This window comes from Zeus faber (genome assembly GCF_960531495.2).
Source record: "Zeus faber genome assembly, chromosome: 22".
Lineage (NCBI taxonomy): Eukaryota > Metazoa > Chordata > Actinopteri > Zeiformes > Zeidae > Zeus > Zeus faber.
The window spans coordinates 18716322-18732131 of NC_137209.1; the positions used below are offsets into that span (position 1 = coordinate 18716322).

The following is a 15810-nucleotide window of genomic DNA, read 5'->3' on the forward strand; positions in this document are numbered from 1 at the left end:
TTGACCAGGGAAGGAGCCCCCGGCCGTCGCCGAGCAGCGTCTTCTGCCACCGGGAAGCCACTGGTCGCTGCAGCCCCCCGCGTCTCTCTCTCTCTCTCTCTCTCTCTCTCTCTCCCTCTTCCCTCTCCGCACGCACCGCTCGCCCCGAGGAGGTCGCCGGTGGTCGCTCGAGTAGAAACCCGTTTCCTAGCGCAAAGGGGGGGGACGCCAACGGCCCTGACACAGGCGGCATGATGACAGCGGTGGAGACCCACATGACATACACGAACTCCTACACGGTCCAGGAGGGGACCTACATGACCCAGGAGGACGACTGGGACCGGGACCTGCTGCTGGACCCCGCCTGGGAGAAGCAGCAGAGGAAGGTGGGTTGAGCTCCGGGCTTTTTTTCGGGGGGGTGGGACCTCCACCCACTCCCCAACACATGTCAACCCAGCACTGTTTGTTTGTTTGTTTGTTAGTTTGTTTTGCCCCCCCTGTCCCCGATAATTGAGTGTTTTTTATTTAATTTTTACCCCCCCCCCCCCCTAAAAGCCTTCTTAAAAAGTTGGTCCCCATCCCATAATTTACAACCTGACTTGACTTTGACTACTTTGAGGGGCTTGGCGCTCTGCTGCAACGCAGACCAATGGGGGCCGGAAGGTTAGCCCACAATAAAAATGAGTTTTTTGAAACTTTTCAAAATCAGGGAAAACTCAAAACCTGATCAGTTTGTACATGTTGGTGGGGGTGGCGGGGGAGAAGGTTTGTGTCAATTGACTTCCGCCCACATCTTCGCTCATGTGAGAGACTGGAAACGGGAAGTCGCGCCGCTTCCCACCGGCATCTTGCGTGCGATACCCTCTCGGACAAGGTAATTCCGGGGATAATTTCCCCCTTCCTTTAATTTCTGTCACCACGGGCGGGGGGCGGCGGGACCGCGACCCCGCCGGGCCCGCCGCCGGCTGAGAGGGTCTCGGCGGTCTGTGCAGCTGGCCTTTCAGTCGCGCCGGAGCTGTGTGAGCAGATATTTTGGGTCGTGCAACTTTCTCAGTGTTGTCTTTCAGTTACCCCCCAAAGTCTAAATATACCCTCCATCCAGGCCGGGGAAAATACACCGGCCATGAGAATATGTGAGCTTTTACGCAGGAGAACCCATCCCAAATAGGGCTGGGGAGGGCGATGCATCCATACGCCGTTCGATATTGCAGTCCAGATGTCTTCTGGGATTTTGGGCATGGCGATGTACTCAAATGTTGTCTTTTGAGGCGTTTTCTGAACATCATGGACTGTTCTATAGCCGTTCAAATCAATGCCCGCTTGGTCGTGATATCCACATTTCGTAGTGGTTGTCTCTCAGAAATGTCGTGTGTGTGAATATCGTATAAAAACAAAAACGGTCATTCCCCAAAAATGCCCCACCCCCCAAAAAATAAATAAATAAACAAACATACACACATATATATATATATATATATATATATATATATATAAAAAATAATAAAGAATGGATATCTTGAGATATCAGTCAAAACATGTAGCATCTAGCAGAATAGACTGACATTGTACGGAATGACACAAGGTCATTCGGTACAATGAAATTCTTGGGGCATGACAGGCAGCAACCGCATAGTGGGCATAAAGTGTGTGTGTGTGTGTGTGTGTGTGTGTGTGTGTGTGTGTGTGTCTGTGTCTGTGTCTGTGTCTGTGTCTGTGTGTGTGTGTGTGTGTGTGTGTGTGCCAGTAAGGTGTAGTTTGAGGGCACGGAGGGCCGTTGTCTTGGCAACCAGCTGGCCACGATGATGGTGACAGGTGCTTTTTAACGGGCTGTCAGAACTAAAAGTCAATGGGCCGAGGTGACGCCCGCGCCGCCTCAACTTGGGACAGTCGCACCTCTAGGACAACAGGAAGTGCAGCAGAATTTGTTCGGGGGAAAAAACCCAAAGGTTTGACGTGGAGAGTGACTTGTGTTTTTATTTTCCTTCATTGCTCAGCAGAGTTTCCCGAAATGGGCGGTTGTTATTGTCGGTCTTCAGTGATTCTCAAGCTTTTTTGTATAGAGGACCCCTCGATTTGAGACGCATTAGGACCTCCAGTCCGTTTGATAAGACCTTTGTCCCCGGAACCCCAATCTGGGAAGATTTTAAATGTTGGATATGGTTTAGTCCAAACTGCCAGACCTGTCTGTGCTCTAGTTTGGGGGGTAACAGTCAAACTAGGATCAAAACAGCCGTTTTTGTACGTTCTCGAATGGCTCTAACGTCTTGTCAATGAAATAATGGTGAATTTCCAACTATTGATAATTTTTTCGGGGACCTGCCCAAACCTTTTTGAAGGCCCCCGGGGGCGGTACCCGGACCCCACGTTGAGGACTCCCGAGCTTGATAAATTACAATTAATTGACCGTGTCATTGTAAACCTAACTGCTCCCAATCAAAATGTGCGAGAAGAACCAATGACTGAATTATGGAATATGTATAATTAAGTTTTCGTCAATGGTGCATAACGATAATTAATATTATTAAAAAAATAATAATAATAATAAAACGTTTTTTCGGTTTTTGGGAACTTCTATTCCGTGTTATTGATTTCAAGGTGGACCAGTTTCGGGTTATGTGGCTTCCGATCGTTCCATTTCCAGTGAATATGTGTAATCTGTCCATATACGCAAAACAACCCCCCAAATTATGAGCATACGCATGCCCGCACACTTTGACAAGCCTGAGAGACCTCAACAGATGGGGGAGAGAGAGAGAGAGAGAGAGAGACATGGCAGAGCTACTAGATATACAGCCCGGGTTGGTTTCACAGACCCACAAATAAACGTCTTCCTAAAAATACCTTCCAACTTACCCTGCTCTCTACCCTCCTCCCTCCTTCCTTTCCTTCCAGCTCTCTTTCTCACTCCCATCTAATCCAATGTTTCCTATTTCAACATAATCCCCAAGTACTCTGCTGAAAGCAGAAGAGCATACTCGACATTCCTCTAGTCTCGGTCGCCCCTCCCGAAAACTGACAGTTTCTTGTTTATTCTTTTATTTTTTATTTTTTTTTACACTTATTCAGGCGCTAATTCCCCAAAAAGCAACACTGTGTAAGTGAATAGATGGATGATAGACGGATTCATCCTCGGAGGGAGTTTACAGTGTCATAGCCACTCACATCAAAACAGGCGATGATGATGACAATGATAACAGGGGATTAGGGAGGGAGTAGAAGAAAAAGGCAATGCACAATAAACCTCAATAAATTAATAAATGTCCCCAAAAATAAGTCATGTACATACACCAACACTAAACTGGAAATGGATAGATTTGCCATGTACAATAAACTTAAGAGGTTGACAATAAAATAACCAAACTTTAAACAAAAAATGAATTTAAATCTCAGAAAATAAACTAAAGACAAATAAGAAAATAAATAAAATGAACTTAAGATAAATAAGAAATTAATGTTGGAAAATAAATTAAATGAACTGAAGATAAAAAAGAAATGCATATAGGAAAATAAATATAATGAACTAAAGATAAGAGTAAGAAAATCCACCCCTCTTTCATTTCACCTTTCCACCTCCCAGGGGAGGGGTCACTGTACTCTGTTGAACTTGTCGGCATCTAAAATCCAGCTTAAGGAGCTGATATCAGCCCATAAATATAGACGAGCATCATTTCGGGGTGTAATGGATCTCGAAGGGAACCCCCCCGCCCCACCTGTCGTCCCCCCCCGGAAAGAAATGATCTCCCCACCAATGAATGTCGTGTTTATCAACACGCTGTCATGGCCACGATGTCGGTCTTTATCACCAAAAATTCTTTCAAGATATTGAAATACAGATACTTCTCCCGATACCAATCCGATATATAGTATATATTTTTCCCTTAAACAACTAGTAAGCTTTAAAGGTGCAATACAAAACGTATATGTATGTATATGTATTTGACAAATAAACCTCTTGAATCTTGAAATAATAACAATAATAAACACCACTTTGGAAATAAGAGAAGAAAGACGCATGTTCACTGAAGAGGTACATCAAAATTGTCACAAATTTTAGGTTAATTTTATTTATTGTGTGTGTGTGTGTGTGTGTGTGTGTGTGTGTGTGTGTGTACGCCGCATTGACTGCATCGCCCCGTCGTTGCGATACGTCAACGTCGCCGCCATATTGGAACGGACAAGACTGGCCTGTAACGTAAACGGGGGAGTAAAAGGAGCTTTGTTATTTCTGGATATTATACCATAACGTTTACATTTCTCAACTGATTTCAGTGAGTCGTTTTTACATTCAAGGGTTTATGATCTACGTGGAGCAGATTGCTCCACTCTCCGCCATTTCCACTCATGGTTGCACATCGGTTGACGCACTTCCTGTGACGCACTGCTGTAAATCTATAATTTTCCCAGGGATTCATACCTGGTGGCATTCCCTATTGCATGGTGGTATGCTTATAAGGAACCAATAGAAACGCTGCTGGTTCCATTATTCTATGGCCATTACACTGTAATCAACATTTACTTTATAATGACAATTTCAAGCGAAAACGTCTCTTGCTCTTTTAAATGAGCTTTTTTATGGATGGCTGTCTAAAAGGACTGCTTTATTTACCATATAGCCGTTGCATTCAGTTAATTTTTTTTTTGCCGAACCCCCCTCCCTAGGATTTGAAGACAATAATAATGAAAATAAATTAAAATATGAACAAAATGTGTTATTTTCACTGAATTTAGCCTACTTTTTTATCGATCCATTTTTTTTAATCTTCCAACTTGTTCACGCCCCCTTGTAATTCCTCCACGCTCCACTAGGAGTTGGGGGGGAAGCACCCCAGAGTTTGAATACCACTGCCTTCTGGGAAGAAATGTGTGGCCAGCAACACGGCTTATACTAAACCGCTGCTTTTGTAGTTACAGTTAAAACTTTCACTCACATAAAAGCAAGAGTTGTAAATCTGAGCTTTAAAAGAGTAATATGCAGTGTTATCGCATGGCCTACCTACCTCTCGCAAAAGCCTTTCTGTGATATTTCACGCTCGATGTGTTGAGAATCAGGTTTATTTATTTATTTAGTTATCTCAAATTTTCCACATTCAATCTAGCATTTTTATTTATTTTTTCCATTATCGTCCCTACACAGATACCGGGTGTTGGTTAGGTGCATTATCTATATTGGGTGATTCGCATCTGTGCTGAGAGGGTAGAAAGTAGTTTCGATTTGGACTGACGGCAGAATGGTGAATCACCGCATCCAGGGGGGTGAGGGTGGCTGATGTGCCGAGAAAGGGGCAGACTCCGTCTTTTCAGAAACAAAGAAGCTGTGGAGAGGAGGGCCAGCCACCGCTGGCTGGCCCTTCTTTTTCATCTGCGCCGGTTATTTTAGGCGCTCGGCTGCATCCGACAACGCCGCAGTTTCGAAAGGCGGGGAAAGATGTGGATGGTGCCCTTGAGCGAGACCCCGGCAGCTTAGAGAGCAGCTTCCCCGGAGGGAAGCTACAGCTTATCCCCGAATGTGGGATCAATATTCGTTTTTTTTTGTTTTTTTTTTAAGATGGTTTCACGGCGGAAAACGGAGGGCGTCTTAATGCGCGGCCCAGTGGGACGCAGCGCTTTCCGCTTTGTTTGCCCTCGCGTCTCTGCAGCCGTCCAGATATCCCGGTTTTGCCATTTACACAAGACGATTGTGCAAGAATGGCTTTTGGGAATGGCTCATTGAACGGTTCATTTGGCGACGTGGTTGATGCGCGTCCCCAAACTTCGCGTCCCCAACCCTCGCGTAGACTCGGTGTTCAGCTGCCGACCGGGGCTGCGGAGGAGCGCTTATGCGGGCGTTGACCTATAAATACCCATTACATACGACTGTCCCCGGCCCCATGCTCCCGGTGCTGCCATCAGCCATAGGGCGGTCAAGGTTCCGTGGGTCAACACGTGGCGCGGGAGAAGGCCCCGATCCCGGTCATCGAATTAAGCCGAGTAGTCTCGGTCATCAAATTAGGCTGACGGCTGTTGTCTTTAGACGTGTAAAACATTTTAACCGTTGATGCCGGGCTGAGCCATCTCACTTTGTCTCCGATGCTCTTGGAGATCCATTTCAGTAGGTTTTTTTTATTTTTATTTTTTTTTAAGTCACGGCATGTCCTCGCAGCATCAGAGTCGATACCTTTTTTTTTTTTTATTAACGATATTTTATTGCCTTATCAGGGATTCCGCAAGCAAGAAACGCAAAATCTTAATCCGTGGAGAACTTTAAAAGGTGGTATTTATTTTTCACACTTTCTCTCCTGCCCCTGGCTTTCATATTCAGTTCCGCTCTGTTGCGTAACGTTCTATTCGCAGCCTCCCTTTCCCAGATAGTGTGAAGTGAGCGGCGCGACAAAGGGATTAATCATCATTAAAGTCCGCTGTTGCGCGGTAATGTACAGTAATGTGATATTTACCCACTCCGGGTTCCGTGTGGGGGGCGAGTGGAGATGTGGAGGTGCTGTGTAATGTAATCCCTTCTGCGCTGACCCCGTTTGGGACTTTAACCAGTCAGCCGCTTTGTAATGGAGGCAGATGGGGTCACCGGTCCCGTGTCCCTTTGGGACCGGAACCTGGAGGCGGGCAGAACCTCCAGGAGCAAGGAAGTATGTGTGTGTGTGTGTGTGTGTGTGTGTGTGTGTGTGAATCTCACAATGCTACTATTTGCGTTTATTTCCCAGCCCTTCATCAATGCCCCTGGTGCTCCAATCCCAGCATGCAACAGGAGAATAAATGATGGTGAAGGCAAATTCACTCCCGCAATTCACTCTGTCGGGGTCATGTGACTCCCCCGCAGAAACGCCCTCCTCCGCCCAGGGGGATCTCTGGACCTCGGAGCGTTATTTTTAATTCTATGCACTGAAGTGCCTCTTTAGTGGCCTAAATAATGAATGGATTAATTGGTAAATGATGGAGCGTGTGTGTTCCTATGAAAACATGTCTTTTTTAATTTTTAATATTAATTTGGACACGGAGTGGATTTAAACCTCAAGAGATGGAGGGAAAATAAATGGCCCGTGTATGCTTTTTAACCCCCCCAAAAAACAAACATTTTTTCTTTATTTAATGAATTTCTCTGTACTCCCATATGGTGCTTCAAGCTAATTTGTATTGTGCTTAAAGTTATGTTTGTGTGTGGGATGTGGTGATCTTCTCGAAATGTATTAACTCCGGAATGGGAAATAGGAACTACAATCTAACTTTGTCATCATGCGTTGCACCACACCGGAGTACATGTCCCAGGAGCCTTGGACGTTTTACCTCGGAATGGTGCCATAGCGCAGAAAAGGGAAAGCAATAAAAGTGTATTTATCTCGTTGATTAAAGAATTCTGCAGCAGTCCTGTGGTGCTTTAGATGTAAATTTTGTGTGGGGGTGGTGGTGGGGGGCGGAGGTTGAAACGTAATGGGAGAGCATGGAGTGGGATCGAGTAGCAGTTGCTATTCCAGAAGCCGTGTCCATGTAGGGAGGCTTCTATAAACTGCTTTGATGCAGGAACCCTGCGAGGCCATGGCAGTGGATCAGACAGAATTAATATTATTATTACTTTTATTTTATACATGACGTACATCATTGGTTCCATGTGCGCGGCAGCTTTCTTGTGGGTGGGGGTAGAATTGCTGTTGAAAATGAGTTTGTAAGCATGTGCGGTAGTGAGTGCGACCATGGGAGAGGTTCCCAAATCTCATAATGGTGACGGCAGAAACACTACACTGCGTCGGGGTCCAGGGAGCGAAAGTAGAAACGTTGATTGATGAGCTCGGGGAAGTGGCCATCTTGAAGCCGTGTGTCATCGTAGGTGGGACGCCAAATGGCTCTTCACTGCGCTCGTTTTTCATCAAAGTGTCTGCTCAGACGCTGCCTTTGGCAATAAAAATTACGGATTTTACATTAGGAATAACCTCGCTGGGTTTAAGGATCTTTCACCGCTCCATTATCCCCATCATCTTGGCCAAAAATATTGAAGGAATTGTTATTTTGGTTCATAGCAGTGGTATTCAAACTGTGCTTTGTATTGGCCCCCTAGTGGGCCACGGAGGAATAAGGAGGCTCTGAGAAAATAAAAAATAAAAAGGTAGTTTAATATATATTTTAAGCCTATTTTCATATACTTTTAGGCTTAAAATATATCAGACGTACTTTTTTGTTCAGGCAGTTGTTGTTTTCATCAATTTGAAAGTAATACAACTTCTTCATATTTTAATTTGTGGAGACAGCAAGGGAGTGAGAGGAGGCAGGGCTATTTGGGCACTGCAGCGCTGTCCGTGACTCGCTGTGGGAGAGAAGAATGAGCGAGGAAGCAGCTGCTACAGGTATATCTATAGTGCTGACGATGAGTATCGAGACCGTTTCAAACACAATCACAATCGATATGTATGGGAAAAAGAGATATTTTCAACAACACTAGTCTGCAGACATTTTTTGTTTATTGGCCTCGAGCGCAGGCATTTGTAGATTATCTCAAAATGTGCAAATATCGGCCCAATTAGTCGGCCGACTAACCACTACCCCTGGCCACCCATGGCCCTGTCGCCGGTTCACCGGTTGTCCTTCCTTGGAGCACTTTTGGTAGGCACTAACCACTGCATACCGGGAACACCCCACAAGACCTGTGGTTTTGTAGATGCTCAGACCCAGTCATCTAGCATCACAATGTGCTCCTTGTCAAAGTGGCTCAGATCCTTACGCTGCTTCAACGACTGACTGTTCACTTGCTGCCTAATATATCCCCTTGAAAAATGCCACCGGAACGAGATGAGCAATGTTATTCACTTTGTGTGTGTATGAGGTACAAATACTGGTCTACTACATTAGTATGGCAATTACACATTTATTAGTACTTTTTGGGCGAGGCTGGTGTAAAGCTGCAGTAATCTTTTCCATAATCCTGTGCTTCTCTGACAAAGTGCATGCTGTGCTACACCTTGATGTTCAGATGCTGTACAGAGTATTTTAAGGGGATTTAGAGTTTGAGTGGAGGCTGTTAATGAGACATGAGTTCACCTATGATGGACATCTGATTCATTATGGTTAATATTCCAGTTAACACTGGGACCATTATAATGACTTTTGTAGTGGCAGAAACTGAGCATTTAAAATTATTTTTTTTCTTCAATATATTTCTGGACACTTTTACAGTTTACATTTCAGAGTCGTCGCATTTTCCAGCTTCCAGCCCTTGTACAAACCAAGTGAGATTCTTAGGGTTATTACCTGAGGTGCTTGAAATTGGTCCCCAGAAACTTAAATACTGAAATACCTTGAAAATAGCCCCTTTTGTGCTGAAGTGCTTGAAAAAACATAATTGAAAACCTGTGATTTTCCCCTGGTTTTGTTTTTCAAATTGTAACATGATAAAACATTTTCCAGAATGGCTTTTAGGACACGATTATTCCAGCGAAATGTAAATTTAATCCAGCTCAGTTGGAAATAGACAATTAAAATTGTAGATGACAATGAACTTTATAATAGATTTCTAGATAGTGTGTAAATAATAGACAATGACATTCATTAAGATTAAATTTTATTTTAATTTCTAAAAGATCAAGCTCAAAAGTGATTATATATTTGTAAGTCCTTGAAAATTAAAAAAATGCATTCAAGTACCAAGTGCTGACTATGACTTGTATTTTTTTTTTTTTCTGCGTTGAAATTAATGCTGGGAGCTGCTGTTTCAAACATAGTCAAAGGTGGTCAAGTTTCTTCCCCGTTGGAATGAGCTGATCTGAGATCTGTCCGGGGGCGTGTTGCATGGCAGTTCACAGAGAGGAGAAACGCCCACTGAAATTAGAACCTAACTCCACCCAATCCGCCACCCACTCCACCCCCTGCCGCCCCCATACTCTCATTAACCCGCAATATGCTCCGAAACCAATTTATCTCCCTCATCATCATCATCATCGATGTCCACCGACTGTGCTCATTAAACGGCGGGGGTCTGGAGCCCCACTCCTCCAACTCTTTACACCATCGTTCACACCGCCAATCAATTCAATTCCTAGTTTCAAGGAGGGAAGTGGGAGCATATGTAACGGTAGACTGAGGCCTTGGATATTTTCGCTGCGCTTTGAAAACGCCGACGTCAGGACCTCGACCTGCGTCGGGAAGCTACGCGCCATGCCCGACGCCCGTCGTGTTGTTCTCTGTGTCTCCACTAGGGGGTTAAGTCTCTCCAGGTGTAGGAGCGGCTCCCGTACCGTGTTGTCTGAATATTATGAAGAAGCTCAATAGGCTGCACGCTCCTCATGTTCTTCTGTGGTGACAGAGTTTTACGGCATGTTATCGCGTGTGTGTGTGTGTGTGTGTGTGTGTGTGTGTGTGTGTGTGTGTGTGTGTGTGTGTGTGTGTGTGTGTGTGTGTGTGTGTGTGTGTGTGTGTGTGTGTGTGTGTGTGTGTGTGTGTGTGTCACAGTTGAGTTGTCACTTTTTGGCTGGCGTCATTAATTTGCGGTAGCTTCGCCGCTAATTGGAAGCAGCGAGACGTCAGAACCGTGCGGTCCCGGAATAAGGGAGCAGGATGGAGAGCACACAGCATCCCCCACCCCCCCACACCAAAAAATGAAGTCATTAATACTTCGATCCACGCACAGATGGTGGGGTCTGAATTGACTGTGTGTGTGATGATGGGGTGTGTGTGTGAGTGATCACAGGGTCTCAATCAATTTGGTCATTTGGGGTTGTTCATTAAACCGTTCTTTGGGGGTCGTAATAAAGACTCATCGGTGTTGTGGCGCACGGTTATTGGATGCTTTTATTTATTTTGATAACCTTGATCATGTCGTAACGAGAACACATGGTCATGCCCTCGTGTGATGTGCTTTTAACCACCTGTTTGTTGTGACGTGGTGGTTACAGTGTGAGGGATCATTTTGTATGTGACGAAGGCCGGACAGGGTGTTGGCCAGGACCTCAGTGTCATTGAATTTCGGTACAAAGGTTCTTTATCTGATCCAATATCGATTGGATCCGATGTTGGTGAGATTCCATATCGATATATTGACATTTTATACCTGATGATCATTGACGACCAACTTTTCAGTCATACCATCTGACTTCAATAAATTTGTGAGCACAGTGGTGTTTAATTTCAGCGGGAAATGGGTTGCGTAACCTGGCAACAAATGAGCTATATCACAATTCTATATAACAATTACTACAATCTATATTACTAATTTTCACATTGTTTTTGGAATTCAAACAATTTAAATGTAATTGAGACATTTTATTAACTTTTTAAAATTCTTTACAGGGCCCTTATTTAATCACTTAATTATTGTGTGTAGAAGCATTTGGGGTAGAGATTAAGAAATAAATCATAAATTCTTTAATAATGATTAATAACATTTTAATAATTAAATATAAGAATTTATCGTAAAAGTATGTTTATATGCTGTATATTATATAAACTAACAATACAGGTTTGTAAGTGTTTACAACTCACTCTGGCATATGGGGCCAGTGGTAAATTCTGTGCGTGTGTGGTGCTATTGTCTTATTTATCAGGTGGAACACCTGTCCTCCAGCTCCCTTGAGTCCCTCATGCCTGCTGCATGTCTCCATAGCATCTGGCGGTAGACACACACACACACACACACACACACACACACACACACACACACACACACACACACACACACACACACACACACACACACCTGCTCGCTAGGAGAGGTGTCCTAGGCCCTTCATCCTCTAAACATAGACGATAATATTCAGGTTTGGACATCGGCCACACACAAGAGGCTGTCTGTGCTTGTGTGTGTGTCACTTTGGTATCTGCGATGATAACCTTCATTAGCTTTAAAGCCCCATAACCATTAAGATAGGGTTTCCTGTAGGCATTGGTAGGTATTGTTTTCCCTCTTATCCGCGCTAAATTCTCTCTTATCCCCGTCGGATTTTCTCCCTTTTCTGCCTCGTCAGCGCTTTTTATATTTATCAGATCGACTCGAAATCCCAGTACCAAATTGTTGCCGTCCCACTTGGACGTTCTCCCTGTTTCACGGCATGGCTTCCCGTCCAAAGAAACACTCAACAGATGGTCACAGTCCATGACTTGCTCAAGGTCACCTCCGAGGTCACCGGTGGAGAAACGCATGGTCATCATGGCCATAAAAGCGGTCCTTTAAGGACAAGGCCGTTTCTTCTGTCCTTCAGGGAGAGTATTCCTTTAACCATGGTTTGCTGAGCTGTCAGAACTTTTGGGAAACTTGGGGAAAACGTCTGGTTTTCCTGGATAAATGAAGTTTGTAACGGCTCGTCACATGGTATGATGCCAAAGTTATGGCAATTCTAACGACTCAAATGCGCATATGGTACTTGCATTCACAAAGGTGTTTTCTTACCAATATGTCCCCGAAAATACGTTTCCTTCCTTTCCAAACCAATGTCATTTTGTGACGCCATACTGATCCATGTTTACCAGATGTACAAACATCTCCTTGGATAAGTCGTACATGCTGGTCGGCCAGAAGTAGAGCTTCATGGTCCTTCAACCCTATAGCGATTACAAATTTGGGAAGGCGTGGGTGTAGTTTTTCACCATAATGTCGTAAAATGTTTATTTCATCTGAGATCTTTTGTTTGTTTGTGGAAGTCAATCACTTGGACTTTCCATTGAAGGACTTTTTTTTTTTTTTCTTCTCCCTTTTGAGTTCAAATGTGACTATGACATTGATGTGACTTTAACATCATTGGGTTGACCTCATCAAACGGCAAAACCTATTTGGGGAATGCTAATAATTCCCTTTCTTTTCCGTCAGGTAAAAACAGGAAAAATTGGGTGTTTTTGCTGTTTGAGGGAGATGGCTTAGAGTGTATGTATTATGTTCTGGCAGTGACCAGGGTTTATGAAGATGGCGCTTTGCTCTTATGTCATTGTCCCAAATGGTCGATGAGGCACTCAAGTCCAGGGCTTCGGGCTTTGTGGTTTAGGTTGAATGGCTGAGTATTTAAAGGAGAGGGAGGAGGAATTGGTGCCTCGTCAATGTCCGCCCCACCTGTTGCGTGGTGTAACTCCCCTTCTGCCGCCGCTGCCAGCTCCCTGTCACTACTTCTATGGTACTAGTTGTTTACACAGGAACCAAGTTCCCTGAGGCGGCGGAAACGGTAATGGCTGTTTCGCAGACAGGGTTTAATTAGGGATGTTAATAATTAACCGTTCAACCGTAAAGCAACAAAAATAATTTGGACAGATGTAATATGAGTTAAACTTCTAAAATAAATTATAAAAGTTTGTCGCATGGTAAAAGCATAAGCAGGTAAAATAGGGAGGGGCAGTCCATTGAACATATGGGGGTTTCCTTTGTATATGTCTGTTTGTTGAATTGATTAATTATTTCTAGGGCTGGACCCGATTCAGAATGTTGTCAGTCTAATCAGATTCGGCTGATCAGTGCCAATATTAAACGGGGGGGTTATGCGGATGGAATCCCTCCAAATAAAACACTGTTTTTGTCCCTCCATGATCAGGATACACAGAGAGCTGTGCATATGGAAAATGTATTTATGATTCCCCAAATTATTATTTGTATTATAAGTCCAATATAAACACATCGTAATTGGGGGTTTTTTTCGGGGGAAAGTGCCCTGTATTTTAATATTGTCGGATAACAGTTAATGATCGGTTAACGAGGGTCGGCTATCGGTCAGAAAAATAATTCAGAATTAGCATCCCTAGGTTTAATCCAAATTAGGACTAACATTATCCTACTTGAATTAATCCACTATTTAAAGATGCCTTTCTGAGACATTGCTTGATTTGAGATGAATTAGTTGTAGACTATGAATTCCTAGACTAAGGAGATTCAGGTGTATTCAGGGCCCTCCGACACAGAGACACAGACGAGGGGGTAGAAAACACAAATTTATTGTGTATTGAGTGGGCTAGGTGGAACAAGCCTGGAGCAGATGCACAGCATGTCTTGACAAGGGCTCCTCTCCTGTCTGTGTGGGGATGGGGGTTTTTACCTGTTGCTCGTTAGACCAATCAACTAGCAACAGGTGTACAGCCACACTGATCCTGGGCCCCGATTACCTAGACGAGGACGGGTGTGGCCGCTGAAACCACACCATCCCCACAACACAGTGATGAAGGACTAGTCAGCTCCTTCTGTCTGGTTTTGGTGCTGGGTTTTAGTCTGGATAATCCATGTTCTCTGTCAAAGTTGACCCGGAGGCCACACCCATTAATCCAAAGGTTTAATTTAAACTTTCACTTGGACCTAGATCAGCTCTGTCGTCATACATTCATCAGTCCTACGTTAAAGTTTGTAGAAATATCTGTGTGGAGCATGAGAGCATCCACAGGTTGGTATTGGTGCCTTCTCCCAGTAGTAATAGCAATTGAAAATAGCTTTTTACAGCACTTCTTCATGGCAAACGTGTGCACGTATAAGCCACAAAAGCGTAATTTACATGGAATGTATTATATCAGCTATATAATAATATATTCTGTGGTCGTGGGAGTGTCTAAATTTCAGTCATATCCCCTATTATAGCAAGTGGTTTGCTTGGCTCTCTGAATGGATTTCTATATATTTCACATTGTATGGCTCATTTTAGGTTGTGAATTGTGGGGTTGGTGGTCTGGTCTGTGGTTGGTTGTTGGAGGTCTGGTCTCGTCTCCATTGAGATAACTTTCAGGGAAACAATGTTTCATAGCGAAAACCCTGTCTCATGCAGTACATATAAAAGACCCAATAAATCTACAGCAGAGGTAGAGAAGATGTGAGGTCATGAATTCGGAATGGAGCCCAGTGGTTTGGTTCAGATATCGGTTTATTTCAAGGTGAGATTCTGTGGACCTGCAATAGTTTTTTCAATCAAAGGATGGATGTATTCTTTATTCATCCATGAAGGGAAATGAGAAATTTCCATTAAAAATAAGGAAATAGAGAAAATTAATGGCAATACACAAACCTCAAGGTTGATGAGAGGATGGGGGAGGGTAGTAAACTAGGCAATAAACCCAGTAATGAACGGTAAAATATGGCGATATACAATACACCTGTTGATAAATATGAACTTAAAAGTAACTGTAAAAAAATATATATATATATAATAATAATAATATATATATATATATATATATATATATATATATATATATATATATATATATATATATATATATATATATATATATATATATATATAAAAAAAAAGCTGCAGGCAGCAATACACAGGGTCCGGTCATGTTGGGTACCTATTACAGGTTTCCAGCGTTCCATAATCAGAGGTTCCCGAATCTGCGCTCTGTGATTATATGCGGGGAAGTTTGGAGCGGACCAAGGAACTATCTCCGACTGTGTCAGACCAGATGTCACTGAAAATCACGGATTCTTTCTTTAATTGCTCTCCCTTCACGGGGATGGGGACCGCACCGGGCTCTGATTGGAGGGCGAGTTCGAGTTCAAGGTTCAAATTTTGCTTTGAGGAAGACCAGCCGTGTCAGCTCCAGGGGCACTCATCCCCACTGCACGCTGTCGGCCGGAGAGCGCCGCCGTCGGGGAGAGAGCGGAGGAAGCACCGGCGCTCCTGCTATGTGATTGGCTGTTTGTGTCACATGTTTTGCCAAACGCAGCACGAGTTATAGTTTTCAGAGTTTCCTTTAAACGCAGCACCGGCTCAGGTTGTCTGTCTTAGTGTCGCACTCGCAAGTTGCTGTGGGGGGGATGACTTCCGAGACACAAAGCAGCCCGCTCCCGAAACGGATGAAACAAAGACAATTTTTCCACAAATTTCTGCCCCAAAATTTAGATAGACGTTTGAAATTTCCCGGTTCTAACGATACCGCAACCATGTCTCATGTACGTAC

The 15810-nt window shown here is 43.9% G+C and overlaps 1 protein-coding gene across 1 annotated transcript in view; it reads left to right on the plus strand.

Moving 5' to 3' along the window:
• actn3b (actinin alpha 3b) overlaps positions 1-15810 on the plus strand; it is a 38662-nt gene continuing 22852 nt past the window's right edge. Inside the window, exon 1 of the mRNA XM_080023088.1 lies at positions 1-365. Within this exon, the coding sequence (XP_079879214.1) occupies positions 231-365 (135 nt within the window). The 5' untranslated portion in view covers positions 1-230. The remainder of the gene's footprint in view (positions 366-15810) is intronic.